General features: G+C 47.8%; 15 protein-coding genes across 15 annotated transcripts; 4 read left to right on the forward strand and 11 right to left on the reverse strand.

Annotated features, from left to right (window-relative positions):
- Positions 1-438: 438 nt before the first annotated feature.
- On the forward strand, positions 439-880 carry C8R40DRAFT_1047371 (uncharacterized protein; the record flags this gene model as incomplete). The annotated part of the gene is made up of 3 exons (XM_046224438.1): positions 439-588; positions 654-762; positions 819-880. Coding segments are annotated over 3 exons (321 nt in total), but the record flags the coding sequence as incomplete, so codon positions are not given.
- A 293-nt stretch (positions 881-1173) lies between these two features.
- Positions 1174-1699, reverse strand: C8R40DRAFT_1047310 (uncharacterized protein; the record flags this gene model as incomplete). The annotated part of the gene is made up of 4 exons (XM_046224434.1): positions 1174-1239; positions 1298-1377; positions 1460-1563; positions 1617-1699. Coding segments are annotated over 4 exons (333 nt in total), but the record flags the coding sequence as incomplete, so codon positions are not given.
- A 457-nt stretch (positions 1700-2156) lies between these two features.
- Positions 2157-3436, reverse strand: C8R40DRAFT_1252416 (uncharacterized protein; the record flags this gene model as incomplete). The annotated part of the gene is made up of 4 exons (XM_046233717.1): positions 2157-2554; positions 2607-2983; positions 3041-3179; positions 3228-3436. The coding sequence occupies 4 exons, from the start codon at positions 3434-3436 to the stop codon at positions 2407-2409; spliced, it is 873 nt and encodes a 290-aa protein (XP_046085410.1). The 3' UTR covers positions 2157-2406.
- Positions 3374-4517, reverse strand: C8R40DRAFT_1108125 (uncharacterized protein). The gene is made up of 6 exons (XM_046228246.1): positions 4456-4517; positions 4155-4400; positions 3930-3979; positions 3812-3868; positions 3649-3753; positions 3374-3594 (listed from the first exon to the last, which is right to left on the reverse strand). Exons 2-5 carry the CDS (start codon positions 4369-4371, stop codon positions 3655-3657), a joined length of 423 nt encoding a protein of 140 aa, XP_046085411.1. The 5' UTR covers positions 4372-4400; positions 4456-4517; the 3' UTR covers positions 3374-3594; positions 3649-3654.
- A 2319-nt stretch (positions 4518-6836) lies between these two features.
- On the forward strand, positions 6837-8318 carry C8R40DRAFT_1252421 (uncharacterized protein; the record flags this gene model as incomplete). Its single annotated transcript, XM_046233718.1, has 4 exons — positions 6837-6924; positions 6980-7243; positions 7297-7907; positions 7961-8318. Exons 1-4 carry the CDS (start codon positions 6862-6864, stop codon positions 8313-8315), a joined length of 1293 nt encoding a protein of 430 aa, XP_046085412.1. The 5' UTR covers positions 6837-6861.
- Positions 8319-8690: 372 nt separating this feature from the next.
- On the reverse strand, positions 8691-9132 carry C8R40DRAFT_1171429 (uncharacterized protein; the record flags this gene model as incomplete). Its single annotated transcript, XM_046231702.1, has 3 exons — positions 8691-8711; positions 8765-8781; positions 8841-9132. The coding sequence occupies 3 exons, from the start codon at positions 9130-9132 to the stop codon at positions 8691-8693; spliced, it is 330 nt and encodes a 109-aa protein (XP_046085413.1).
- Positions 9133-10118: 986 nt separating this feature from the next.
- C8R40DRAFT_1024332 (uncharacterized protein) lies at positions 10119-10538 on the reverse strand (the record flags this gene model as incomplete). Its single annotated transcript, XM_046223055.1, has 1 exon — positions 10119-10538. A coding segment is annotated over one exon (420 nt), but the record flags the coding sequence as incomplete, so codon positions are not given.
- A 679-nt stretch (positions 10539-11217) lies between these two features.
- Positions 11218-12818, reverse strand: C8R40DRAFT_308251 (uncharacterized protein). Its single transcript, XM_046234658.1, has 2 exons — positions 12728-12818; positions 11218-12662 (listed from the first exon to the last, which is right to left on the reverse strand). Exon 2 carries the CDS (start codon positions 12582-12584, stop codon positions 11340-11342), a length of 1245 nt encoding a protein of 414 aa, XP_046085415.1. The 5' UTR covers positions 12585-12662; positions 12728-12818; the 3' UTR covers positions 11218-11339.
- A 1212-nt stretch (positions 12819-14030) lies between these two features.
- C8R40DRAFT_1108139 (uncharacterized protein) lies at positions 14031-15081 on the forward strand. Its single transcript, XM_046228247.1, has 3 exons — positions 14031-14179; positions 14253-14380; positions 14449-15081. Exons 2-3 carry the CDS (start codon positions 14303-14305, stop codon positions 14848-14850), a joined length of 480 nt encoding a protein of 159 aa, XP_046085416.1. The 5' UTR covers positions 14031-14179; positions 14253-14302; the 3' UTR covers positions 14851-15081.
- Positions 15082-16118, forward strand: C8R40DRAFT_1108147 (uncharacterized protein). Its single transcript, XM_046228248.1, has 3 exons — positions 15082-15170; positions 15303-15462; positions 15516-16118. Exons 2-3 carry the CDS (start codon positions 15394-15396, stop codon positions 15840-15842), a joined length of 396 nt encoding a protein of 131 aa, XP_046085417.1. The 5' UTR covers positions 15082-15170; positions 15303-15393; the 3' UTR covers positions 15843-16118.
- An 816-nt stretch (positions 16119-16934) lies between these two features.
- C8R40DRAFT_1028961 (ribonuclease H-like domain-containing protein) lies at positions 16935-17381 on the reverse strand (the record flags this gene model as incomplete). Its single annotated transcript, XM_046223120.1, has 1 exon — positions 16935-17381. A coding segment is annotated over one exon (447 nt), but the record flags the coding sequence as incomplete, so codon positions are not given.
- Positions 17382-19355: 1974 nt separating this feature from the next.
- C8R40DRAFT_1014358 (uncharacterized protein) lies at positions 19356-19826 on the reverse strand (the record flags this gene model as incomplete). Its single annotated transcript, XM_046222910.1, has 1 exon — positions 19356-19826. A coding segment is annotated over one exon (471 nt), but the record flags the coding sequence as incomplete, so codon positions are not given.
- A 222-nt stretch (positions 19827-20048) lies between these two features.
- C8R40DRAFT_1047522 (uncharacterized protein) lies at positions 20049-20330 on the reverse strand (the record flags this gene model as incomplete). The annotated part of the gene is made up of 1 exon (XM_046224446.1): positions 20049-20330. A coding segment is annotated over one exon (282 nt), but the record flags the coding sequence as incomplete, so codon positions are not given.
- Positions 20331-22514: 2184 nt separating this feature from the next.
- Positions 22515-23662, reverse strand: C8R40DRAFT_308930 (uncharacterized protein). Its single transcript, XM_046234659.1, has 2 exons — positions 22834-23662; positions 22515-22668 (listed from the first exon to the last, which is right to left on the reverse strand). Exon 1 carries the CDS (start codon positions 23439-23441, stop codon positions 22863-22865), a length of 579 nt encoding a protein of 192 aa, XP_046085421.1. The 5' UTR covers positions 23442-23662; the 3' UTR covers positions 22515-22668; positions 22834-22862.
- Positions 23663-24431: 769 nt separating this feature from the next.
- C8R40DRAFT_1012416 (uncharacterized protein) lies at positions 24432-25052 on the reverse strand (the record flags this gene model as incomplete). The annotated part of the gene is made up of 1 exon (XM_046222875.1): positions 24432-25052. A coding segment is annotated over one exon (621 nt), but the record flags the coding sequence as incomplete, so codon positions are not given.
- Between the last annotated feature and the right edge of the window lie 1170 nt (positions 25053-26222).

Raw genomic sequence — 26222 nt, forward strand, 5'->3', positions numbered from 1 at the left:
TTGACGGTCCAAAACGCTAGATTTTTACGCCCTTTGTTCCCCAACTCCCATCATCCGACCAGAAATTTTCCTCAAGCAACTCTTTTGAAATCTCTTTCCAGCACAAATGGCCCGTACCAAAGTTCGTCCACTCTTTGCTATATACCTCTCATTCTTATTCAAGTGTTCCTTCTAGCAAACTGCTCGTAAATCCACTGGAGGTTCGTCGTCGTTGGCGTTGCTGGCTTTTTTTTTGGGCTGGGCTTACTAACTTTTCACAGGAAAGGCTCCCAGAAAGCAACTAGGTCTGTATCCATGTCTCAATCTTCTACTCTGATGTTTATGTGCAATTCTCAGCTACCAAGGCTGCTCGCAAAACCGCCGCCGTACGTCGTCGTTGTTGCCACTGGCGCGCCCGCATTGCATAGCCACTCAATTGACTAATTCTCCCACGTTCAGACTGCCACTGGTGGTGTAAAGAAACCCCATCGTTTCAGGCCTGGAACCGTCGCTCTTCGTGAAATCAGACGTTACCAGAAGTCGACTGAGCTGCTCATCAGGAAGCTGCCTTTCCAACGTCTCGTCCGTGAAATCGCCCAGGACTTCAAGGTTTGTTGTTGTTGTTATTGCTCTCTGTTGTGCAGTGTACTCAAATGTATGTTCGATCTATGTAGACCGATCTTCGTTTCCAGTCGTCCGCCGTCATGGCCCTTCAGGAGGCAGCTGAGGCCTACCTGGTATCTCTGTTCGAAGACACCAATTTGGCTGCCATTCACGCTAAACGTTCGTATTGTTGTGTACCATCAGTTTCATTCGTACTAATTTTGCGGTCACTACAGGTGTCACCATCCAGCCCAAAGATCTTGCCCTTGCTAGGCGTCTTCGCGGAGAGCGCTCTTAATTGAACAACAATATATGTTCGCTGTTCAAAGGCTGGACTTACCTTATTACTTTCTTCCCATCTATTGTTTTGTATATTTGATTGACTCTTCCTGGTACGCCGGTAGATACATGCCTCCTCGTGTACGTTTACATGTTGTATGACTTTCTTAGTAAGATCCTCTTCTTCAGTCTATGAATACATTCGACCATCTGGTCCTTATATTTATTTACGCTGTGTGGTTGAGGAAGTACAGTAAGTAAAGGAGGATAAAGTATTTTACAGGAAGGGAACGTAATTTAACCTAGGGAATATCACAGACCCGCTTTCGTAGGAATGAAAGGACCGTCTTGACAGACAAATCCGACATCGTTGGATATCTAGAAGACGTACAAGAATTTCACATCATACCAACAATAAAGCAGCGAAAGAACGTACCGTTGTAGGATCACACATGGCAGCTACTCGTGCACCCGTCTCCGTTTTTGCGAAAATGTCTTTTGCCAGAATATTGGATGCTAATGACGTTACGGTGATAAGTGAGTAAAAATGCGTGGTTTGATATGGCCCGCTTCGCCAACGAAATTACCGATGACGCACTTGTATTGGGGTAAAGGTCCAAGATGATAACTTCCTTGCCGGTAGCATTGGTGACTGCATACCAACATGGGTCGGTGACGCAAGAACCTTCGACGTATGGGACACTGTATTGAAGAGGAGATAAGGGGATGTGTACATGCCACCGTGTACCACTCACTCCCTGACAGTTCCGACGAAATTCTCGAACAAGAAGTCCTCGATGTGAGTGTTGTTCAGTGTGGTTGAGTTTGGTTTGGCGCCATCCTACGCGCGGATATCACTTGGTATGCATAGCGAGTACAAAAGCCTTGATATATACCTCTTGATCCCAATAGCTGCATCAACATTGTCAGGCGAAATTTGCCGTCAAGAGAAGAGTAAATAATGCTCACTTCTGAGTAACATAGATCTTTTATGAAAATTCAAAGTTGATACGTCAACAGAGAAAGTCATAGTCAGGGAACAATAGCCATACGGGAAATGGGACGTTATAAAATGCGATGTTTTTCCAGGTGCCAAATAAACGGAAATATTATGGGCCGATGTAACGTATTGTAAGGGATAAGGTCGTTGTAATCTTAATATGAAATTGCAACTACCCCGCAGTAGTATATGGCGCATTACATCGCACCACCACTTTTCGCAACCCTCAGAATAATGATATAATATTATTGTGCTATCCCATATATCTTATATAGTATTATAGTATTTTCATATTCTTCCATTCTCAACATAGTGAACAGGCAATCCCATATTAACTCCATGCTTTGAGCATAATATCAACAACAGGTAATATACTCCTGCAATGATATACATAGAAGCAAACTGATATCGGGTCGGAAACCAGTAGATACTGAACGAATCTTGGATTGATTGATGTACGAAAATTCACGAAACATCTTCGAAGAGATAGATAATTCTAGTTCATTGTGATTTTACTAGGGCGTAAACATAGTTCGGATACATAATTATGCAGGTGATGACAGAGGAGCAAGTGGCGAGGAAGGCAAAGGAGATAAAGATTTAGCTGCTTGTTTTTTTACTACAACCTGCCGACGAGAGACCATTTTGGTGCCACGGCTGTTGGCAGCAGAACCAGTGCCTGTGAAAATCCGACTCCAGCAAACATAAGTAAGAGAATGACGAAGTGAAAAAATTGAATACACACTCAGTCCACCATTTGAGCAGCTCCTTTCCCTGCTTCTCTGCCTCTTCATCAACAGGGTCCTCAAAAAAGTCAACGACGAAATTCCACAGGTCTTGATAGTTGTAGCCATCATAAGAATGAGTCCAATGTGATGAATCTGTAAGAGCAATATGAAGCTGAAGGATTGCCGTCAGTAGAGATAGAAATTCGAAACAGCTGCTCACATGGACAGCCGCATAAGCAATAGACCGCGGTGTAACTTCGGTCATATGAATGATATTTGCAACATGCGCGCGATGGCTTTTCAAACTCTTCTTCTTCTTTGAAGGCGGGAGATTTTCGACGTCTTCAGATTGCCCTTTCGCTGATGAGGGTGAAGTAAAAATGGTCCGATACATCTTCATGACCAGTGTTTAGTCATAAACAGTGATAATGAGAATGAAACAGAAACGTACTTGAAGTAACCAATGACTTTGAAGAAAACCTTTGTCTGGATCATCGAGAGTGAATTTTTGGTCCTTATAGAAGCAGAGTGAATGGGCAGAGCTGGCGAAGTCATACTCGGGATCCATACGCTGTACAGCAGCGCGGACACTGTCATTTCTATGAGTGGTGTTCATTAAAAGATGGGAGACGACGTACATATCATCCTTCCAGTCAATTTCACCTGGACAGAGGAGGCCTCCAGTCATATCGTTCTCTAGACCGCGATTGTTGCGAGAACCTTCATCAAACTCTGGAAGGAGCACAAGGGGAGGAACCGACAGTGGAAGTAGTGGAAGAGAAACCGCGGTATCATGTGAGCTGTCGTCTGCATTGTTCTCACGTTGGGCTGCGTGTTCTTTCAACATAGCTTCAGTATCAGCTTGGACTCGGCGGATTTCCTCTTCATGTTCCTTTATTCTAGCCTCGTTGATTTTTCGCACTTGCCGATTCAGCTCTTGACCCACAATCCTGGTGGCAGCTTGGGTATCATGGGTCTTAGCACTGTCAGCACCGCGTTCAAGCTGGAACGAAAAATCCATCAGAACTCATAGCAAGCAGAATAATATGAATCATACCTCAATGATTAAAGCCTGGCCACCTTCCTCCCCCACTCGCTTGATGAAATTTGGCACAACGTGGTCCATCTCTTTGATGGCAGTATATCCGCGTTCCATACTACGATGTGAGTAAGAGATCATTTCTAAATAGTACATACAAATGGGCTTACTTTCGCTTCTCAGCTCTTTCTTCTTCTGAAAGTTCTTCCTCAAGCTCATCAACATCATCGTTATCATCAGGTGGAGGCTTGTGAAACCCATTTCGACGATAAGCATCATACTGACTCTGAATGGTATGAAGATCATCAAAAACAGTGACTCGTCGTGGTATAGCACGTCCGTGTTGTAGCGGTGTAGGTTCTGATCCTTTTGGACTAGGGATCTAAGCTCATCATGTTAAGGAGCAAAATAAGGTAGTCAACTTACAGCCGTTTTCGTTTTTTACCTTCATCTGAAGGTTTCTTAGCATTCGTTAAGGCTAGGACTTGACGACGAAGGTCATTTACTTCCGCTTCGTGATGGTCAGCTATTGCACTTGAATAACGTGCCGAGGATTGGAGATGTGATGGAGAATGAGAGCGTTCTCGCGGAGCGTTTGGTGAGCGTTCTCGCGGAGCGTTTTGTGTGCCACCCCGATCATGGCCATTACTACTATGTCGGCCATGACGGTTACGATAACTGGGATGATGGCCATTTGAACGGCTAGATGGAGGACTATAGTTGTGATTTTCGTCAGGCGGCATTGAGCAGTGAAAGGTAGGAAGAAAAAAGGGTACGTTTGAGGTTTGCCTTATATACCTGTTGCTCCACTAATTTCCAGTTGACAGGGTGCTTTGGTTACTAGTGATCGCATAGTACAAATTTCCAATTTCCACAATAAATCAATAAGTTAATCCTATCCTCGGCCCGCGATAGCTTGAACTCAAACTTACACTTGCCACAAACCTATCGGAATACTGCAAAGACCGTAACATTATGTCGTCTTGGCCCCAGTGGCTGAGTCAAATTTGCTCACTCATCTTTCTCTTCTTCTTATTTCCTGGAGTTCTCGTTGAAACGAACGAGATTACGGTTGCTCTGACTGACTCCGAAGTGACCAATTTCCGTGTACTGACTTGGACCCCGAGTCTATACACCCCCGGATCTGCTATGACTCCCTACTTATGCGCTCCTGCATGTGATTCCGGTCCCTGGCCAAGCAAGCGTTCAGCAACTTTGCATCGAAACTCCTGTATGCTTTGGCAAGGGCATATCGAGACTCAAGTAGCTAAGCGCCGTCACTCTCCTTCTAGCAATGGCTCAGCTAGTGGTAGCGATCACGATGTTGCTACTATCAGGGCTATCGCTAGAAGGAAGAAAAAAGCCCGCCTTGCAAAGAAACCTAATGCGACCTTCCATGTAAGTGGAATAATTTTCAATGATGATTAAAGCTCACCGTTTGAGATATATGTAGGCTTCAGAGGCCTCGATGTCTTCCATGGCAAGTTCTAGTCGGATTGACAGTATGAACACAAATTGTCAATCTGCTAGTGATGTAAGTTACTTTTGGTTTTCTATGAAAATACATATATCGATTGGACGTCTATGTATAGACTCTCGTAACTGGTGGTACAACCTCTCTGCTGTTGGGGCCGACCGGAAACGAAGTGGTACCTGCAGAACGGTTAGCTCCAGCAGCTAATACTGGATTGGAGCCGGTGCAAATAGAGATGGGTGAGCTAACCCAGACTCTGAGACCTCGACGGAATCGACGGCTCCCTGCTCGATATCAGGATGTTCTTCCCGAAGGAACTGCTGCCATCATTAATACAGAACCTCAAATAGAAGAGCGGGTGCCATTGAGACGACGAGTTATCCTTCGTGTGAGGGAACACCTGAAAACCAGACTGAACTCGTTCGGCTTGTGGCGCGAGTATCCTCATAAGCCTTCGCATGATCCTGATGGCGAAGTGAGTATTGAAGATATGTCAAACCTGCCATCCCAGCCAGATCGTGATGAGGATGGTGGCGCTTTAGATAACTCGGATAGTGATACCCCTCTCAACCCGACTCAAACTCTCCTAACTGGATGGCAGAATAATGGTAACTCGACAAAATCCAATGGCGAAATGGAGAAACTTGCTGACATCATCCAACACCCGGAATTTCGAGTCGCTGAATTGAAGGGATACACTGCACAAACAGCTAATGCGAAGATCACCAAGGCTGATGAAGACTGCAATCACAACAAGCTCAAAGATTCGTTCTTAGAAACTTCGGTAGATATCGAGGTTCCATCTGGTGACAAAAACATACCTTCGAAGAAGTTTTCCATTCCTGGTCTGCTATACCGAAAACCGCTCTCTGTCATACATGCCGCCTTCACTAGTCACCTCGCAAATCAATTCCATTACACCCCGTTTCGCCTCTTCCAAACCTCGAAAACCTCAGAAAGCTCGGATGATGAAGATATCCAACGTGTTCGTACCGATGTCTACAACTCGGATGCATTCATTCAGGAACATTATCGTGTCCTTCAAGCTCCCACCGATGACCCAAATTGCAAGCGCGAAAAAGTTATTGCTGCTCTGATGTGCTGGTCAGATGCGACGCAGCTTGCTAATTTCGGAACCGCCAAGTTATGGCCTATATATATGCTTTTTGGTAATCTTTCGAAGTATATCCGGGCTTCACCTAACTCTCGTATTGTCAAACTAAAATATGGTGCACATAAACCAGGTTCCGTCAAATCCCTACATTTGGATTTGATACTATACGGCTTTTTGCAAACAATGCCTCTGATATGAAACGATTGGCGGCACGAGACTTTGAGGACCTGATACAGGTAAGCACTAAATACTCCTGTATACACTCTATATAATATTGAGGTATGTATTTAGTGTGCAATTCCCGTGTTCGAGGGTCTGCTAGAGGAAGCTGATAATAGGGTTCTGATGAAGCTTCTTTATCGAACAGCAGAATGGCATGCGCTTGCAAAGCTAAGGTTGCATACTGATCATACCTTAGATTACATGGAAACGCGCACTCAAGACTGGGGAAAACTCATGCGTGAATTTCGTGACCTATCCGAGAAGTTTGATACACGGGAAACTGATCGGGAAGCAACTGCACGGTACAAGCGCAGTGTGGAAAAAGCCAAAAAGTCCTCTGGAACTCAGACATCTGCATCCTCGACTACCACAGGTACACGTCGCAAGAAGGGACTCAACTTATTTACATATAAATGGCATGCGATGATGGACTATGTTTGGTTCATCCGATGGTTTGGCCCAAGTGACATATATTCAACACAATTGGTATGTGGATTACATGAGTTGTTTCATGAATGAACTCATAATAGTTGCGCTGCAGGGAGAGTTAGCGCATCGAGTGGTCAAGAAATTGTATGGACTAGGTAATAAGAAACGTGATCCTAGACAAATTGGTCGCCGGCTCAGACGTGTTGAATGGGCAAAGCGCGCTTTTGACAGGCGAGGAATACACACAAAGCGGCGTCGTCAGCAGGCAGTAGCGAATAAGGACGACAGCATCACCACTCACTATCATATTGGGAAATCGAATAAGAAAAGATTGGATCTCAAGACTTACACCCATAGCCGAGATCCAGCAGCAAAGGTAACTCATTTCAGGAATATGGTCACTGCGTTGCTTTGATGACTGTTGACCAGGGTTTTTGGACAAAGCTCCAGGATCACATTTTGGGCCGTTTGATGCAGCATGAATTCGACGGCGACACACACGAAACTTTTACTGATGACGATCGCAAGCACATACGGATCAAGGACAGAAAATTAGTCGAGCTACAGACACTCCGTGTCAACTATACTACATATGACATCCGCAGGGATCAGGACACAATTAATCCTCGGAACCATGCGGATGTTATGATGCTTTCACCTGAAGATGAGCCAGGTGCACATCCATATTGGTATGCAAGGGTGCTGCGCATTTTCCGGGTACAGGTCATTTCAACACATCCGCTTGCGAGCACCGTTCTTTCAGGGCCACAAGAGATGGAAATCTTGTGGGTTCGATGGCTCGGCGTTGAACCTGGGTATCACTCTGGCTTTCAACGCGGCCGACTCCCAAAGGTCGGATTTGTTGATGAAGCAGATCCGTTTGCTTTTGGATTCCTTGCCCCAGCTCATATCATTCGAGGGTGTCATCTCATGCCCTCTTTCAGTGATGGACGTACGGCCGGTCTTCTACAGACATCGGAACCAACGGCTGCTCGAAAAACAGATGAGATTGATGACTGGCAGTTCTTCTATGTCGGAATGTGAGTGCTTGTCATTTCTTCCGGCTTCATGTATCACCAATGATCCCCATCAGTTTTGTGGATCGCGACATGTTCATGCGATATTTTCCTGGTGGTGGGGTGGGTCATACTGCGAATCAAGGATTCTTCCAGAGTACACCTGACAATGCAGAGAACGAACCACGAGGTGAAGAGTCGGGAGATGAAGAAGATGAGCTTGAGTCTGATTCTGAGATGCATCAGACCACCATGCCTCCGAGTCAAGCTCAAGCAGAACAGCCTTTTGCAATAGATTCTGATGAAAGTGTAGATGGAGAATCTTCCCATGATTCAGACGAGTCATTCGATAGTGACCCCGAAGGAGATGATGACTTAAATGAAACTGACGTAGATGACTGGCAGTGGGATGATGGATATGGGTCTGCTTAGCGTAGAATCTTTATAATTGCATTTGAACATGTAGATTGTATATCTCCTACTTCCTACTTAAGAGAGCGGATATCCTACATGATGCAAGGTAATATACGAACTTGTATTTCTTGCCATGTATATATATACTGATACAAAAAAGTGATAGTAATATCATGAGCATACGTATGATTATAAACCTTGGTGACCATTGCGATAATTCTATAGCATGTTACAGATCTTTCATGGTGATGTACCTACCCCACAATGGATTGTGAGGCATTGTGAGGACCGGTAATGCATGTATCAAAATCATACTTGATATGATGCTAGATAACATTTCCGCCAATTTAGTGATGTACTTAAGCAAAGTTTGATAAAGTGAGAAATCTTCACCTACCATGCTCCAGGATATTTCTGGTTCAGGAGGCATCAGCTACGTCAGCATGAAGCATGAATGTCATTCTCACAGAAGAGGCCACGATATCTACGAAACAAACAGCAGTTAACGCGTCAAGCCCAAGGAACAACAGGGGGGAAACGCACTCTGAATAGCTGTGATGTTCGTAGAATACGTCAGATTCCCTTCAATCAGTATCTCGACATTGGTCAGAATTGGGAACTTGATAGGCGTGAATATATTATACGTGATTCCCTTTTGAAACAAAATCGTGGAATTAGAGCTGTAATTGGCTATAGCAGCAGTCAGCGCAGGTGTATCATCTTGCCCCGCGGTGTGGGAGACAATGAATGTCGACCATGACACGACAGGGAGCGTGTTCTGAAGGAAGAGCAACACGTAGGATAAGAATAGGCTGGATAGAAAGGCACGGTGCATGGTGAACGCAGTGACGGTGGACCTGACAGCCTTTGCGGATACATGGGTTGGTTATATACGCTTGAGGACAAGCGGGGCGGTCGGGAATCACCTGGCCTCGTACAGGGGACCTCTGAGGTCGGCAAATTGGGTGACGATGCAGATGCTTTCACGTGGATGATCTTTGAGGAAAGTGCGGGGTATATACACGGTCCGGGAGAAAGAAGGGATAGATGATGAATATGCATCATGGGACTGATACCGTAGATGGTGAACGTTAGCTAGCGCTTTAGTGAAAAAAATCTTACCCAAGAGCACCGGAATATCTGCGGATCAGTGATGCGACCCGCTCATTTGCTCATTCGTCGTCGTCGCATAGTGTCCTTACATGTTGTTCCATGTAATGTAGTCTGGAAGAATCGACTGTGATCGTGGTTAAAAATTCCGGAACGGTCGAAGGGTTCCCGGGCCGGATAGTCATCGACCCCTATGCTTTAGGCTTTAGCTGATTTTTCCGTATTCCTTATTGGTTACAGTCAAGACTAACAACAGAATTACAGCGGTTCATCGGATATACTGCTACTCTGAGCCTATGTATTCCCAGCAACAAGTACGAGATGCATGAAATGTTCGTAACAGGGCCATGGTGCTAACTGAAAGACTAGCAGCTGCAAAGTAAAACACTGTTATTGAAATATTGAGTGCATTTAGAATCCACCCAAACACCCGTCCAAACTGCCCTCTTGGAATGCAGAATCGCCCCTCTCGTACCTACTACTACTAGTAGGTGGCTCGCAACTTTTTCTGCGTTTCCAGAACTGCTGCTTGTGCACTAACTTCGGCCTGCGGTGAACATTGTCCTTCACCTGTGAAGGAGGATGCGGAAGAAATGAAAACGCATGGACAAACTCTTCCTGAGAAAAGGTAGAGGGTATCGAACAGTTTGAGGTATGGGTACTATACGAAAAGGGTATATTGGGTGGGGAGAACAATGGAGAGCCATATGCGTCGGAGTCTTCAGATTCGGAAGACGATGACGAGGAAAGATCCGGTATTAACAGTGGGGGTGTACTGGTGTCATAGAAAGCAGTGTCACAAGCCTTCCCCGCCAAAGGATCGAAATAGCTGTTCACTGTCACTCGTGGAGCATGTGTTGCATAACTCGGTGAATAGCACCTCCCACCACGCTCAGGCAGCTCGCAAGAATTCGGAGACACAGTTATAGCTGTCCTATCATAGGTCGATGAGGAATGAGTTGGCTGTGTAGATGCGATGACCGGTGTCGGAGGGAAATGAACATGAGGCGTGTGCAAGCCGGAGTAAAAGGGAAGGGGGTTGTTAGATAACGACGACGACGGAGAGGCTGATACTGGGGAGCGCTGAGTGAAACTAGAAAACCTAGCTTTCAGAATAGGTCGAGGATGCATGACGACGAATGTGACTAGTACGAGCTCGATTTGCGTGTATTGAGCCAGGAGAATTAAGATGAGGGATACACGGACAGGAAGGTCGCAACAAAGTGATCGTCCCGCAAGCTATCTTTATTATGAAAATAGCTTTTATGAGCGTGTAACCGACATTCGAAGTTGATACCAAGAAATGAAGGGGCACTCACAAGCACTGACTCGGTGAGGAGAAGTACTAATTAATATAGTATCCAGGGCCCAGGCGCTACAGATAGCGAAACACCGGCATGGTGGTAAAGCGATGAAACAGGATTCCATCGATAAGCCAAAACATACAAAAACGGAATGCATTCTGGATACGCCCGAAAAACGGAGGAAAACGGAAACTCGGTCTCCACAAGTGTGGAGCTGATGGAGCGGTCCCACTCAATCAAAGTGAAGTTGAACAACGTGAGATATATCGACGTTTTTGGAAACCTCTGGCTATCCCGGCCCACAGAAATTGATAGCTTACAGTACATAGATGAGATGGCACTCTTGACGTCACTCGTATATCGGATTCGCTGTTCACTTACCATCGCTGAACGTACTTTAGCTATCTGTATCAGGAGCCAATAAGTAGTTTGTTTTGCGGAAATCAGATCCGTTGACTGAAAATAGCCGTAATTTCATATCTGCTTATTCAAATTTCAAACGTTGTGTTAAACCCCACAAATGAATGGAATTTGGTAGAAAACGCCAACAAGCTGGTAACAAACTACGGAAAGTCGACTAGTAGAAAGTCGAACGAGCACAGACTCTTTAGGCTACGCCATGAGAAACTTATCGTCTTTCAGAAGCGGACTCCACAGTTACAGCAGCAGGAGGATAAGCGATTATCGACTCCTGTTTCCCATGATCCATGGATAGGACAGCAGAGAAAGAAGGAAAGGCGGAGAACGGATCTTCAGGGGAGGGTGACATGACCATTGCGCGAGAGTCACTCGATTTTATTGGCATATCCATCAGATCCTTCTTGTGGAAGAGCGCATCTCTACGGGGTGGAGTCCACACCACACCTTCCTTTGTTGCGAAAATCATGGGAGAAATCATACTGCCGGGACTAAAGGTAACAAGATCCTCGTTAGTATTATAAGGAGAGGTCATATCTGCAGTCTCATCCAACGACATAGACTGCCAAAACGCCTGAGTGAGTTGAGCATGGTTTTTGCCGGCTGTATTGGCAGCAGTCGCAGTATGCTGAGGAGACTCCTCAACAGGAGCTAAAAAATCTTGCCTCAAAGGAGAGGAAACCATATCGACAGAGCGCCCGATGATAGTAATTGCGGGCGGTACCTTCTTGGCCTTAGGTTTCGCTCCAGCCTCGCGAGAGACGAGCGAGGGATTGCTTCCATACACAGTTTTGGTCCGCGACCAAACTCTACCAGTAAAGGCACCCTCAGTCCCAACAACATGATTCTTCTCCGTGTCCGCAAGGACGGCGGGAGCAGGGGAAGTTGGAGCCGAGGGATAAGGCGAGCGAGGATACGATTTGAGGGCTTCTCCGATGCCACTAATAGGTCGAATCGTAGGCTCAGCAGCAATAGCTTGGAAACGAGCGCTGGCGCGACTAGTGGGCTTGGTTTCTGAGATAGGGGACTTCGGGAAAACCTCGTCGAAGCTGGGAGAGGAGAGCGAGAGGATAGGCGGAGTGAACGATTTAAAAGTGGGAGTGAGTTCCTCCGCCGGACTCGACTCCGTGGACGCCGGCTTCCCAAAGGTTTCAGACCCAGGGGAGTAAATTCGGGAACCCCAAGAGGGTAACTCAAGCGGATTAGGAGAGACTATGATAGCGCCACGGTCGTACGAGTTCGGTGAATGAGTTGTAAAAGTAGCAGTCAAACCAGGAGAAGAAGGAAAATGCACATGAGGGCTTCCAGGGGAGACGACTATCGTGACGCTCGCTCTGAAAGGGCTCTGAGATAAAGCAAGAGGAGGTGGACGTTTGAGGATAGACTTTGGAGTCGAAGGAGACCTAAAACTACGAGGGGAGGAAATTCCTGCTCGCAACAATGATTTCGCTGACATGATGGTCGTAAAGATTCGTAAGTGGGTTTTTTCGTGGGTTGGAAAATTTTAGGGCTGAATGGCTTGACCAGCAAGTGACTGCGATAAACAAAAACGTCGAAACATTAGTTTTTGAGGTAGATATAACAGAAATAACGACTGACTTCTTCGCAGTGATTCGTGAGCAACGCTGAAGCTCGTAACGAGTGGGATCAATCAAAATTACCCCGTCCTGTTTTTATAGGTTTTCGGTTGCGACGGAAAGCCCACGCCACAAGTTACTTGGCGGGCGGTGCCGGTCCGCGCGAGAACGGCTGTGAGCTTCCTTCTACCTGTAACGACATCGTACTACGAGCCCCGAATGATTATTCGTCCAACCAATAGTTGTTACAACTAGCTCTTCGAACTTTTTGTTCAACTTTCCTTAGGCCTTACTACTTAGGTCCCAACACCATCACTTTGATTCATTAGATCCAATGAGTTCTTCATTGAGTTATGTAGCAACGATATTCGGGCCAGAGTTTGTATGGATTCATGCACCACGGGATGCTACGCTTCGCAGGACGAACTCCTATAAACCCTAGGCCTGTTATTGCCCTGTTACTTATTTGCAGCATGTCATGAGGCAGGTCACATATAGCAGGAAATAACAGGGCCAACAGACCATTGGCAGATACGAGCACAGTACTATCTAGTTACTAGTACTATACGAACAGAATGCGAAGATGGGTACCAGATTCCAGAAGGTACAGATGCTTTTCCCGCTGCGTTGTATGCATCAGGTATTTATTTATCTCTGATTGACCTTGATGCACTCACTTCACTGCCTCATGTGTAGATATCGGCTCTGCAGGGCTCTGCAACAGTCTGCAGCAGTCTTGTGCTTCCCCGGCCCTACCGACGGACAGAGAAGTAACTTGAATGACCACAGATATTTACAGTAGGTAGGACAACAAGCAAAAATTGCGTTCACAAAATATGGCTAATTAATCAAGTTTCTAGTTTGAAACGCCGGTGACTGTGATATCCGGACTCCTGAAGCCTGAGCCTGCTGGAGGTAATGCGAAGCGATGTCGAAGGACTTTAGGTACGTTTGGATCCGTTTCATCAGTGGCTCTAGAGTTTGGATCAAGTTAAGTTTCTTCTCGAACTCGAGCGGATGGAGATACGAAGAGAGATAGGACAGATAAATGCAAATACCAGGAGATTATCCGATTACACCATCGTAGCTCGATAGGACAGCTCGGGGATAGCTAGAACATTAGTTGGTCATGGCAGAATTTGTGCGCTTGTTCACTGCAGTATGTTACCTCCTCAGCCTGTTACCTGCTATATCCTGTCGGCAGTAACATATATCTATACAATATTATAGAGCTCTGCAAGAGACGAAGCGTTTGTTCATATCCTTGTGTGCGACGTCCGAAGGCAGTGCGGTAACAGGCGGTAATCAGCCTCAGGCAATATTCTCTCAAGTGAGTTAACTGCTCCTACCTACTGCTAATATTCTTCAACCCTCCTGAATACCTGCTGGCCAGGTCTTTCTCTCGATTTCTTTGCTGGTTGAAGAAACACTTCTTTCACGTTCTTTGCAATCCAAAAAAAAATATCTGTCTCTGGCACGTATACACTCTTCAATCGAACCGGCAGACCGTCCAATTGTCGTTCATCCCTGCCACTTCATTTTTCCAGTTATTCATCTCTTTTCTGCAGAATACTTGCCGCTCTCCAAATCGCTTTCCATGCGTCTGAATCTTGCACTTTTTGTCGTTGGACTAGTTTCCTTTGCGTTTGCTTTACCGCTGAATACTACTCAGCCGGTGAGTTTCTACGTTCTCTAAAAAGAATTTGCCTGTATCAAAATCTCATTTTTTCGCACAATCCGAAGGAGGCCCGGGTTCTGTTTAGCCCAAAACCTGACTTGACCTCTGATCATACGAAGACAAATGTCGCCACTCCGACTCCTTCCAATAGCATCGTGCCTAATAACCATGCCATCATGCTCCGGGTCACCGTCAATCTCAGAATCCCTATCAGTATCCATCCTCTTACCACAAAGATCATAGACGATTGTCTCCAAACCTTCCTTCAGGCTCAACGATTCAAAAATGTTCATTTCTCAATCATGCACGTCAGAAGTTCACCCACAAACGGGAAATCGTATCGTTTCGACTTTTCGTATGCGAACAAGATGTACGAGGGAACCATGACGGTCGTTCGGCAGACCACTAACTGGGTGGTTGATTCTATGCATAGCAATATCCATGAAGTGGATGGTCCTCACCTATAGAGTTTTTACTCTTTATTTATATAGTGCAAGATGCCAAATTCGCCATCCCTCCCTGCATAAAACCCAAAGTTTTAAGTTCTAACGACCAATTGTCCAATACAGTATCTTCCTAATACTCAGAATAGAGGTATAAGAAAGTCCATCGATCCGACGGCTGTTCGTAGTTGTGTACATACATAATGATTATACATATACGCGAGAGTTCTAACTCAATCAAAATTTCCAAGCTTTTCGTTTTTCTCTTCCCTTCTCCTTCAATTTGTTTGCTGGACTAAGAAATCCGCTGGACGGTTTCGATATTCTCAAATTCAGTTCATTCGGTAAGTCGTATGCTCGTCCTGCATTGGAGCCGTTGAGCACTAACCCGTATGATTGTACCTCCGTGTCATACCCACCCTGTACCAACCAACACCCGTCGTTCATCTGTACTCGAAAAACTGTCCGAAACTCAGATTCCACTCGAAGAACCCATCGCACTTCCACCTACCGCTCTTTTACACCCGACGTTACCCTTCCCACGAATATCATTCGCACCTACGTCTCATGCGCTGCCAGCTCGCGCTTTTCGTTGGGCTCCTGTCCCTTGCCTATGCGATTCCAGTGGAGATTCAGGTTGGTCCGCCAATTCCTCCCAAGAAAAGTAATATTGATGGCATTTCATGCAGGTCGGCTCCGACACAAAATCCGAGCTCTCTTCAGTGCTTGCACGTGGGGATTCAACGATACCACTAGCGCAACGAAAAGTGCTCGGCAGACACGATACACTTGATGCACGGGGTATTCTCAGCTCTATGCCTTTCACTGGGAAGACCAAACTCGCAGTGACAGTCACGATCCCTGTCCAAGTACCTGAAGCTGCGAAAAAAAGGATAAACAGCCTGATCAAAGCATTCCTCAAAGTTTACAGACCACTGTCAAACTTTGAGATTGAGCTGAAGGACGAAGCGGACAGTTCCCAGAGGTCAGGCTCCGCAAAGTTCAAGGTAAAATAGGCAGACAAAGTACAGGAGTGGGTTCTGGACTATGCTGATCCCAAAGGGCGCTTCACAAAAGTCCGAGGATGAGTGAAGGATACTTGGGGATATAATAACATTTCAATTTCGTTGCGGACGCGTATCTCGAATTATCTCGGGTTGGAATTGATTTCCACTGTTGAATTTGAGCCTCCTTAAGAATCAAAGCACTTCTTCGACAATGGAGGAGATACCCCCAAGACTAGTTCACAAATCTCGAAATCCACCTTGAGCGGTACGCCGAAAATATGACACAGTTTTTTTTTTTTTTTTTTTTTTTTGTATCTTGTTTATTCACCTGTGTGCCAGTGCATATGTAGTGAACATCGTACTGTAATAAATCTATCATACTGGAAAAATGGGAACTTTATCTTTGTTTGAAAACTGTCATCTACGTCAGGCTCCATAAGGAAGCCTCGACGGGGACCCGTCTAACCGCGAGGGTTTGATTAAGCATGGATATTGTCCATGTGGCTGATAGATATAGGTAGGAGGGAGTAATTTGTGAGTTAGTAAATGAAATGGAAATAGAGTATAAGGAGGCAGGGAGGGGGCGCTATCCTCTACACGTCTTCATTGGTCTTCTTCATCCTCATCCTTGAGCTTCGGGAGGTCACCTATGATGTGGTGGAAACGTTTCGTGTCATCGACGTATCGAAATAGCTGCGGTAGGGTGCTCCGGCCGGTGAGCAGGGAGCTCATGTTCCATTGGGTTCTCGGGATACGTGTGCGGAAACGGTCGCGGGCTCTGCGGTGCGCAGGACATTGGAAAAGGTAGTGGAAGACTGTCTCTGGTTGCTGTTTACAGCATGGGCATATGGGTGTGTCTGCTCGATGGATACGGTGCAGGTGTTTCTGCAGAGGGATGTGGCCAGTTCGTAGTTGGGTCAGGATACATGTGAGCTTCCTAGGCAAATCACGGGCCAGCTTCCAGAACCGGCGGCTTGCTATTGTGGCGCTCGATGGGTCGATCGCACTGAAACGTGCATAGCGGGGGGATTTCTTCCATGTTTTGTCATGGTGTTCCTCGAGTTTACTCCGAAAAGTCCTGATGGCTGCCGTTTGGCTTCGCGGGAGCTGTCTGTGTAGTTGCCGTGGTAGGCAGGAGCAAGGACTTGAGCGTCCCTGTGCTGCTCTCTTTGCTTCTTCGTCTGCTCGTTCGTTTCCTTCCACCCCAAGATGTCCCGGTATCCATGAGATGGTGACTCGTAGATCTGGCTGCGTTGTTTTGAGTTCCATTAGCAGCGAGTGAAAGATGTCTAGGATGTAGTGGGAAGGGCCACTTCGCGTGGAGTCAGATGCTGCAATAGCGGCAGTGCTGTCTGACCAGATAGACACTGCCACAGGGTTGGCTTCGTTTCGTAATAGGTGTAGTGCGAGTATCATGCCCACACATTCCCCTTCATACACTTCGTGATGCTCCTCAGGACCAAGCCGGTATCGGATAGTGCTTGCCTCCTCCCTACCTTTGTATAGTACTGCAGAAGCTCCTATGTATCCTTTGTAGCCAGAACCATCAGTAAATATCTTGTAATATGTAGAATCCTGCTCAAACGCTTTTAGTGCCTCGTTCTTGTCCTCCCAGATCTGTATCTTCAGTTTTGGATCCCATTGTGCTTCGTACCGTACTGGCGCCCGCTTTTCCATCCCCTGTGGTTTTAGTCCGTACCTTGCGATTAGGTCATGGAGTGGTGAAAAGTGTTTCGTGCGATGTCGATTCCGGGCAGCAGTCAGGGTGCGCTCAGCCAAAGGATGTGAATCCGGGAGTGTGAGGAGTCGTGTGGCCGCTCTATGTCTCTGTCGTTCAACCTCCAGGGGGGCTGGCAGTAGCGCTGCATGTATATCTAGAATGTCAGATGCCGTGGTCGACATTGCTCCTGTTACCATGATGGCAGCCTGGCGTTGAATAGATACTAGTTGTCGTAGGATAGCCTGTCCTTTCTCCTCCTTCCAGGTCTTCCCCCGTTTCTTGGTGTGCGGCACCAGGGTGATATCAGCTGCATAGAGCATCCTCGGGAGGGCCTTGGCCTTGTAGAGCTGTCGGATGTGTTGTGCTGCCATTCCGCTTTTGACTCGGGCTAATCGTCGGAATTGGGTGATCCAGTCCTGACCTCGCTTGACAGTTAGGGCCCGCTGCTCTTTCCACCGCAGTTGCTTGTCCATCAGGCTTCCTAGAAATCTCGCATATGCTTCGGATTTGATCGTAATGGTTCCGATTCGTGCACCTGGTCCAGACAACATCATAGTTTTTCCCCGTGCAAGTGGGTCTGGTATTCGACGTCGGTTGAAATCCACCAGCTTGAATTTGTCGACTCCGAATTCGCAGTTGTGTTCCTCCGCCCATTTGAGTATTCCGTCCTCTCTCGTCATCATCCCCCCGATTTCCTTGTGTAGCTCCTCAATATCGTGTCCCCATTTCATTGCTGCAACGTCATCCATAAAGCCAAAGCCCTCTTCTTGTTCCTCCTTCTTGAACAGCTGTAGTAGCCCTGCTGCGTAGAGGATGTAACCGATGGCCAAAAAGGGGTCCCCTTGGTCTTCTCCAGCTAGGACATTGAATGGCTGGGAGATATAGTCATCGAAAACCAAACACGTGGTTCGATCTTTATATCGGCGCTGCATCCACTGGGTTATCTCGGCTGGCACGCCTATGGCCCGTAGTTGGTGGTACAGCTTCTCCAGGTTTACGCTTGGAAAGGCCCCCTTTACATCCATATAGAGCACCGCCACTAGGTATCCCTCCCTCCATAGCTCCTTGATTCGGTCAACCATCAGGTGAATTGAGTCAGTCGTGTTGCGACCGGGACGGGCACCAAATTGCATTGCCGGCAACAGTCCCAACAATTCCGCTTGCTTCACAATTTCATCTGCCATGCAGCTGTTCAGTAGCCTCCCGTGGCCGTTCGACAACACAATAGGTCGCCAGGCCCCTGGTAGCCGGTAATCTGTACGGGCAGGTTTCTTCAGCACTATTGTTTCGGTGTTGGACCAGTCCGGGGGATAGATCTGCAGGGTGAAGGTTGCGCGGTATATCGGTCCGAGGTATGGGACGATAAGGTCAGCTGTTGCCTTGAAAAGGTCGTTCGGGATGGTACCAGGTCGGGTAGCTTTGCCATTTTTCATTCGCCGTATCGCACTGGTTATGAGTCGATTTGTTGGAGGTTCGAATTTCCAAGCTGGGGGTGGGTAAGGGGAGCTGGTCGGTGTATTAGCAGTTGTTGTCGGTGGGGGCGGAAAGAAGGCGTCTCGGAATATGTAGTCTTTCCCGACATTGTCGTTAATTGTCTGCCTCCCGACCGTCAAACCAGGGACTCTTGTTCTCCCACCATCCGTGTGACCTTTCTCAACTAGTTTCCCAACATCCCACATGGATCCTGAATCAGCATATTCAAGGTATTCCGCCCATTTCTCCAACTTTGCTTTCCTCATTTCCGCACTGAATGTTTGTCGGACCCTGCGATATTCTTCGTGTATCTCGTTCTCTGGCTCGAAGCGGTTCTTGTACGATTGGGCTGATAATGCGTTGCGATGGTGTCGGAGGGTATCCAGCTCCGAGTTCCACCATCTACGCTGGTGGGGGCTTGGCCGTGCTCGAGGCACTTTCTCCTTCACTACCTTTTCCACCACTCGATCGAAAGCTGTTAGTGCCTCCCAAAACTGCGCCTCTGTCTCCAGTTCCCTCGGGTCGCCCAATATCTGCACCTCTTCCTTCAACGTCTCCCGGAAATCTTCCCAGTCCACCTGCGCCCAGTTCCATCGCTCTCGCTTCTCCACCACACGGTTCTGTAAGTCAAGTACTGTGACAATTGGGAAATGGTCGGTTTTGATGGGTTGTCTCTCCGGAGTGGTTCTGCAGATAATGACACGATCAGTGAGCTCTTCGGAGCAGAAAACATTGTCCACTCGAGTGTAATTCCCTGTAGAGAAGGAGCGCAATGTAGGGAGGCCACTAGGAAGTGCCATATTGAGTCCGTGTTGTGCTAGTGTCGTTATGAGAGTTTCCGCTGCGGCGAGGTTCTGCGCTGTAAATAGGTGGTGGTTGCGAATCTCATCCCACATCGGGTGATGTCTGTTGAAATCCCCTACCCACGTTGTATGTAGAGGACGCTTGGGTACGATTCTCGCTGCCGGTGTGCGATACCACTGTTCTACTGCTCGGAGAGCTCTGTCGTGGTTGCAATCATTGTATATGTTGAAAATACGCAGCGTACCAAAAGAGCCAGTGATCTGTACTGCTGTTACGTCTCCACTTTCGATGTCCAGTCTTGCCCAGTCCTCTGTTGGGATACTAGAGTTGATGAAAATGAGAGACCGTGTCGGCGTTTCCGTGAAATTATCTAAGTGGCCTGTGGGGTAGATGGTGTGTAAGTGTGAAAGAGCTCTCGTTGCACCCTTCCAGTCAATGTAAGGCTCCTGTACTGCAATAATGTCTGCCTTCCCCTTGTCATTACGTAGGAAGTCATGCATGCAGTCGTCTGACTTGTTCGCATTTATCTGCCAGACTTCCAGCTGTCTCTTGGTTCGCATCGATGGGTGTGCACTCATTGGGATCCCGTTGGTGCACTGCCCTGACTCTGTGGGAGTGGTGGTTCTCCCCATCCTCTGTTTCCTTGGGTGCCTGTCTGACCCGATGTGAGGCCCCGGCACAGAAGGCCTGCTCTGGTCTTACCCAGACTGGGCCTAAGCGAACGCAGTAGCCGCCTAGGCCGTACGAGGAGGTATGGGATAGTGCCGATACTGGTGAGGGGAGCCTAACCAGGGGTAGTTGTGGAGCTTGGGTAGACCTAATAGAGGGTCCTGGAGGTGTAGAACGTAACGCGTAACCACCGCTCCGATGTGGAGGGGAGGTGTAGCCGATACGAGTGGGAAGCTGTGGGGAGCTTAGGGAGCAATGAAGCGGAATTGGGAACCTAATGGGAGGTTCCAAAGGATGAAGGACGAATTGTAGAGCCTCGACGTAGATGGTGAGTCGAAGTAGAGGCGTAGACAATACGAGGATTGACAGAAAGAGGCCAGAGATGGGGAACAGAGAGGAGAAACAGAGTTGAGGTGAGACAGAGATAAAGGAAACAGATAATGAGGAAATATATGACTGTTGAGACGTGTCAGGCCCTGTTAGCAAGTACTAGTAGACTGTACTAAAGGGACCAAGCCAGGTAGGAAGAGTTTCCAGGTAAGATTTGACAATAACACGCTGGGGAGCTCCGAGGGGAGTCCCCAGCCTATATACTGTACATGAGGCTGTCAGGTACATATGTCATGTGGCTACTGGAGTGACAGGTACTATGTACAGTAAAGATCGTAAGGATGGTGCATAGGATATCGGAAACATGTATAAGTGATGAACCGGAGCTCTGGAAAGGAAAGGGAAAGGTCCGGAGAAGCAAGGCATGACAGTACCCCCCCCTCTAAAACCTGAGCCCGCGAAGGTAGAAAATGGTCACAAAGTTTAAATAAATCATGGAGATAAAGTTGAAGGTACCATAGGAAAGGTTTTGGTGTAAGGGGGACAGTGACAGGAGGATAGCTCAGAATGCAGGCATTGACCTAAACACCAGATAGGGCATTGGAAAGAGGTTCAGAAGCACTTCCTGACGCCCCCAGAACATCCCAAATGCAAGCAAAAGTGAAGGAGTGGTGGTACCTGCCCTTCTCATAGTACTGGCTGACAATGAGGAGGACACCACTCCTGAACAAAGGAGCTCCATGGGGCGATCGAGGGGGCATTGAGAAGGTAGAGAGCAGAGCTTCCAGACAGTCCAAGAATATCCCCAATGCGAGCAGAGCTGAAGGAGTTATTATACCTCCTCTCCTCATGGTACTGACTGGCAGTGAGGGGGTGTCACTCTCGAACAAAAGAGTTCTATGGAGCAGCTAGGGAGGCATTAGAAAGCTGCGGAATAGGGCTTCCAAATGGTCCAAACACGTCCTGGACACGAGGAGAACTGAAGGAGTTATGGCACCTCCTACCCTTGTAGTACTGGCTGACAGTGAGGGGAGCATTCCTCTGGAACGGGGGATCTCCATAGAGCGATCAAGGGAGCATTGGGAAGCTAAGGATTAGAGCCTCCAAACGCCCTGAACACATCCCAAATGCGAGGAGAATCGAAGAAGTTATGGTACCTCCTCTCCTCGTAGTACTGGCTGACAGTGAGGGGATCATTCCTCTGGGACAGGGGATCTCCATAGAGCAATCAAGGCAGCGTTGGGAAGCTATGGAGTAGAGCTTCCTAACGCCCTGGGCACGTCCCAAATGTGAGGAGAATCGAAGAAGTTATGGTACCTCCTCTCCTCGTAGTACTGACTGACAGGGAGGAGAACATTCCTCTGGAACGCAGCAGCTCCATAGGGCGGTCAGGGGTGCGTTATGAAGCTATGGCTCAGGGCTCTCAAGCGCTTCAAACACGTCCAGAATGCGAGGAGAATGGAAGAAGTTATGGGACCCCCTCTCCTCGTAGTACTGGCTGACAGTGAGGGGAACATTCCTCTGGAACGGAGGAGCTCCATAAGGCGGTCATAGGGGCATTTGGAAGCTGTGGAATAGGGCTTCAAAATGGTCCAAACGCGTCCGAAATGCGAACAGAACTGAAGGAGTTATAGTACCTCCTCTCTTCAATGTACCTGCAATCACTGGATAGACTACATCTCCGGAACGAGACCACATGTTGGCACAGTTGCTGGGGCGTTTGGAAGGTATGACAAGGAGCTTTTCAGTGGTCCAAACACGTCCGAAAAGCGAATAGAAACGAAGGAGTTATAATACCTCCTCTCTTCGATGTACCTGCAATCACTGAATGGACTACATCTCCGGAACGAGGACACACATTGGCACAGGTGTTGGGGCGTTTGGAAGGTAAGATGGGAAGCTTTCCAGCAGTCCAAGCACGTCCCAAATGCAAACAGAAGCGAAAAAGTTATGATACATATAATGGGAAGAGGCAATCAAAATCATCATTAAGTTAAATCGTACCTTAGGGAAGAAAGGAGCTTCTTCTGCTCCTAATCCTCCAGCTCTGGGGCATCATCAAAGCTGCTCTGGTGAGAAGGTGTTATCCAGGGGGGTTTCTGACGAGGAGGAGGGTCCAAAAGTGCGATCCTGGACACCTGGGAATGTGCAAAGACATAGCCCTGATGGAAAGAAGCTATCCAGGGAGGTTTTCGACGAGGAGGAGGGTCTGAAAGCCTGATTCTGGACACCTGGAGACATATAGGGATGTTCTTATGAACTGTCTGCAGGGCAGGAATGCACCACTGTACAGTCCCAGGTTCCTGTGACGTTGTGGATAGATCCTGGGCCTGGGTGGGTCTTTTAGGCATAGCTCTTGGTCCAGCTGGACGCTTCAGAGGTGCTCCAGGGGATATCAAAACTGGTTGAAAGCTCCTCCCATGAAATGAGAGTCTAGCAAGCTGACCAGTATGCTCTGGGGACACTGAGGGAGGTGTTCCAGATGTCCATAGCAGTGGGCCAATACTTCGAGGCCCTTCCTGACGAATGGCAAATTGGTCCCAGTGAAGCTTCGTGAAGAATGGGGAGGTGGAAGGGATGAAATTGGGTTTGGGGAGGTATGTGGAAATCATGGAGGCGAGGCAAGTGGTGTACAAGGACCTACTCAACAACCGGACTGGAGAGAACTCCCTTTGAGCGTGTTATTATGTGAGGCCTGGCACAAAAGGCCTGCTCTCGTCCTATCTGGACTGGGCCTAAGCAAGCAGGACAGCTGCCTAGGCCGTACAAGGGGAGGTGGGATAAGTGCCGCTACTGGTGTAGGGAGCCTGACCAGTGGTGGTTGCGGAGCTTGGGTGGACCTAGCCAAAGGTCCTGGAGTGGGGGAAGGAGGTGTAGTTGGTGAGGATGGAGGTGGTTGGGGGTGTGGAGCCTCGACGTAGACTGTAAGTCGTAGGAGAGGCTCAGGAAGTTGAGAGAGGTGTTCAGAGAGGTGAGACAGAGAAGAGAAACAGAGTTGAGTGAAACAGAGGTGAAGGAAACAGAGTTGAGGGAAACAGATAAAGAGGAAATGTATGACAGGTGAGACGTGTCAGGCCCTGTTAGCAAGTACAAGTAGACTGTACTAACAGGGACCAAGCCAGGTTGGAAGAGTTTCCAGATAAGATTTGACAATAACACGCTGGGGAGCTCCGAGGGGAGTCCCCAGCCTAAATACTATACATGTGACAGCCATGTGGCATATTACATAATGGTAAAAGCGGACAAGGGGAGCTCTGGGTATACAGTGGGGAGATATAGGGAGGTAGTAAGGAGGAATATGATAGGTAAGGAAGCAAAATCAGGCAAGGCATGACACCCGATCGTTGCGATGTAGGTGGGGGGCGTGATCGGGACGAAGAGAAGTAACCATCTATGCTTCGCTGTCTGGTTTGTCTTACTCGTGGCACTGCGCTCCTCCCACGAGAGCTTTGGTAATTGCCTCCCTGGCCTGGTACGCCCCCTGCCAATCGGCCTTTCCCTCCTCCCCGTTGAACCAACCTCCATCCATCATCGCGTTGTTCCCGCAGCTCACGCCTCCATGTTTCGTCGAAATCCTCCTTGAGAGGTTTGTCAGTTCGAACCCACGTTTCAGGCTCCTCAGTGACAAAGAAACGATAGATTCGTTCTGAATCTCGTTCGCATCGCTCCCGCAGCTTCTTCTGTAGTACTGCGCAGCTGCGACTCGCAGCTCCATGGCCTGGCTCTCTACACAGAGCACAGAAAAATTTGTCCTTCGGAGCAATACAGTCTCGTGTGGGGTGGTGTCCTCCACAGCGCCCGCAGGTGTCTACTACTGCCTCGCATTCCTTTGCAATGTGCCCGTAGTGTTGACATTTCATACACCGAACTGGGTCGGAAAGATTTTTACGCACCTCCAGGTATTTACCGGCAATTAGAATACCTTCTCCAATGATTCTATTTGCTTCAGATCTTGACCGCATAGCGAAAATCGCGTGAGCCACTTGTTGTCCTGACCTGCGTAATTCCGGTTTCTTGATCCAGCGTGCCATAGCAATAGATCCCTGTTGGAGGTTGTTAGTGCTTTCGATCATTCTTCGCATCCATTCGTCCTCAAGATCTAGTGAGACCGGGATAAATTCTACTACCACCTCATGGTAGTTCGACCGTGCCGTTACTTCTGCTCCCCATGCCTTGCAGAAGCTCTCCAGCCTGGTTCTCTCCCCGAGCCACTGTGCTTCTTCCGCAGTTCGCAGGAGGCATACAATACCCTTTCCTTGGGTCTTCGATACTGCGATGACCTTCACCTTGTCTTCTCCCGCGCCCTCGACCTGCTCCACTGCTAGGTTTGCCTTGGCCACCAACTCGGCTTCACCGAGAGCTAGGTCCGAGGTCGACCCCGTTTTGACAACTATCCTACGGTCCATCCGTTTGCTGGCTTGGATAGCAGCGGCGTGTTTGGGCCGTTGAAGGTGGTTCGCTACATTCCGCGCCTGAAGAGCCTGTGCATATGAGAGGTTTACTGTACCAGTTGGAGAGCTTGTGATTTCTCCCTCTTCCCCTTCTCCAGCCGTCTCCCCATTGGACATGTTGAAGTCCAGCCTACCCACGACTTCCTTTATATATTCTGTCGCCTTTTCTACCATTCTCGCGGCTTCCGCAGTCTCGTTCTTCGCTGTGGTTACCCAGGTTTTGAATGTGAGCACCTCGTCGTCGATTTTTTGTGTGATGTGTTCCGCTATATCCTCCTTGAGCTCATTGGTTCGGTCCTTCCATGACATTTCCTGTAGCATCTTCCCCATTAATCCAACCTTCTCCCAAGCCTTCTTGCGTGACGCTGTAGTTCCAGACCCGTCAGTCATTTCAGCGGCTAGCTTGACTAGTTGTGTTGGGAAGGCTGTAAAGCAGTCATCTCCTTTCTTCATCAATCCTTCAGCAATGGCTTTGTTTCGAAGTTGGATCAGTGATTCGGTGTGCGCAATCAGGGTGGTCTGCTGTGTGTTCGAACTCGTGGACATGTTTAAGGTAGGTGCCATTTCGTCGTGAACACACTAAGTATTACAAGCAAGCCAGTAGTTACTCTTAATTCGAAAACTATGTCTTCCGAGGCTTCGAATCCAGCGGAAAAACCGTGGGAGAATTCGAAGGTGGTGACGGTAGTGAATTAAGAGCGGTCCATGACACAGTTTATAAGACAGCGTACGCACTTAATTTTGTACCGTTGGGCCGCTGAGTGACCCTGGTGGGCGATGAAGAACTTGGGGATCTCTGTGGAATATCCGACTTCAAATTGTTCTTGTGTGGAGATTTTCTCAATCTTTTATCGATACTTGATGTGATCCTCATGTGCTCTGGGTGAGCTGGTTGAGAGTGCAGTGTACACAGAATACGTACGTCTCGTCATTTACAAGCAT

Source organism: Lentinula edodes (assembly GCF_021015755.1).
Source record: "Lentinula edodes strain Le(Bin) 0899 ss11 chromosome Unknown C8R40scaffold_21, whole genome shotgun sequence".
NCBI classification, from domain to species: Eukaryota; Fungi; Basidiomycota; class Agaricomycetes; order Agaricales; family Omphalotaceae; genus Lentinula; species Lentinula edodes.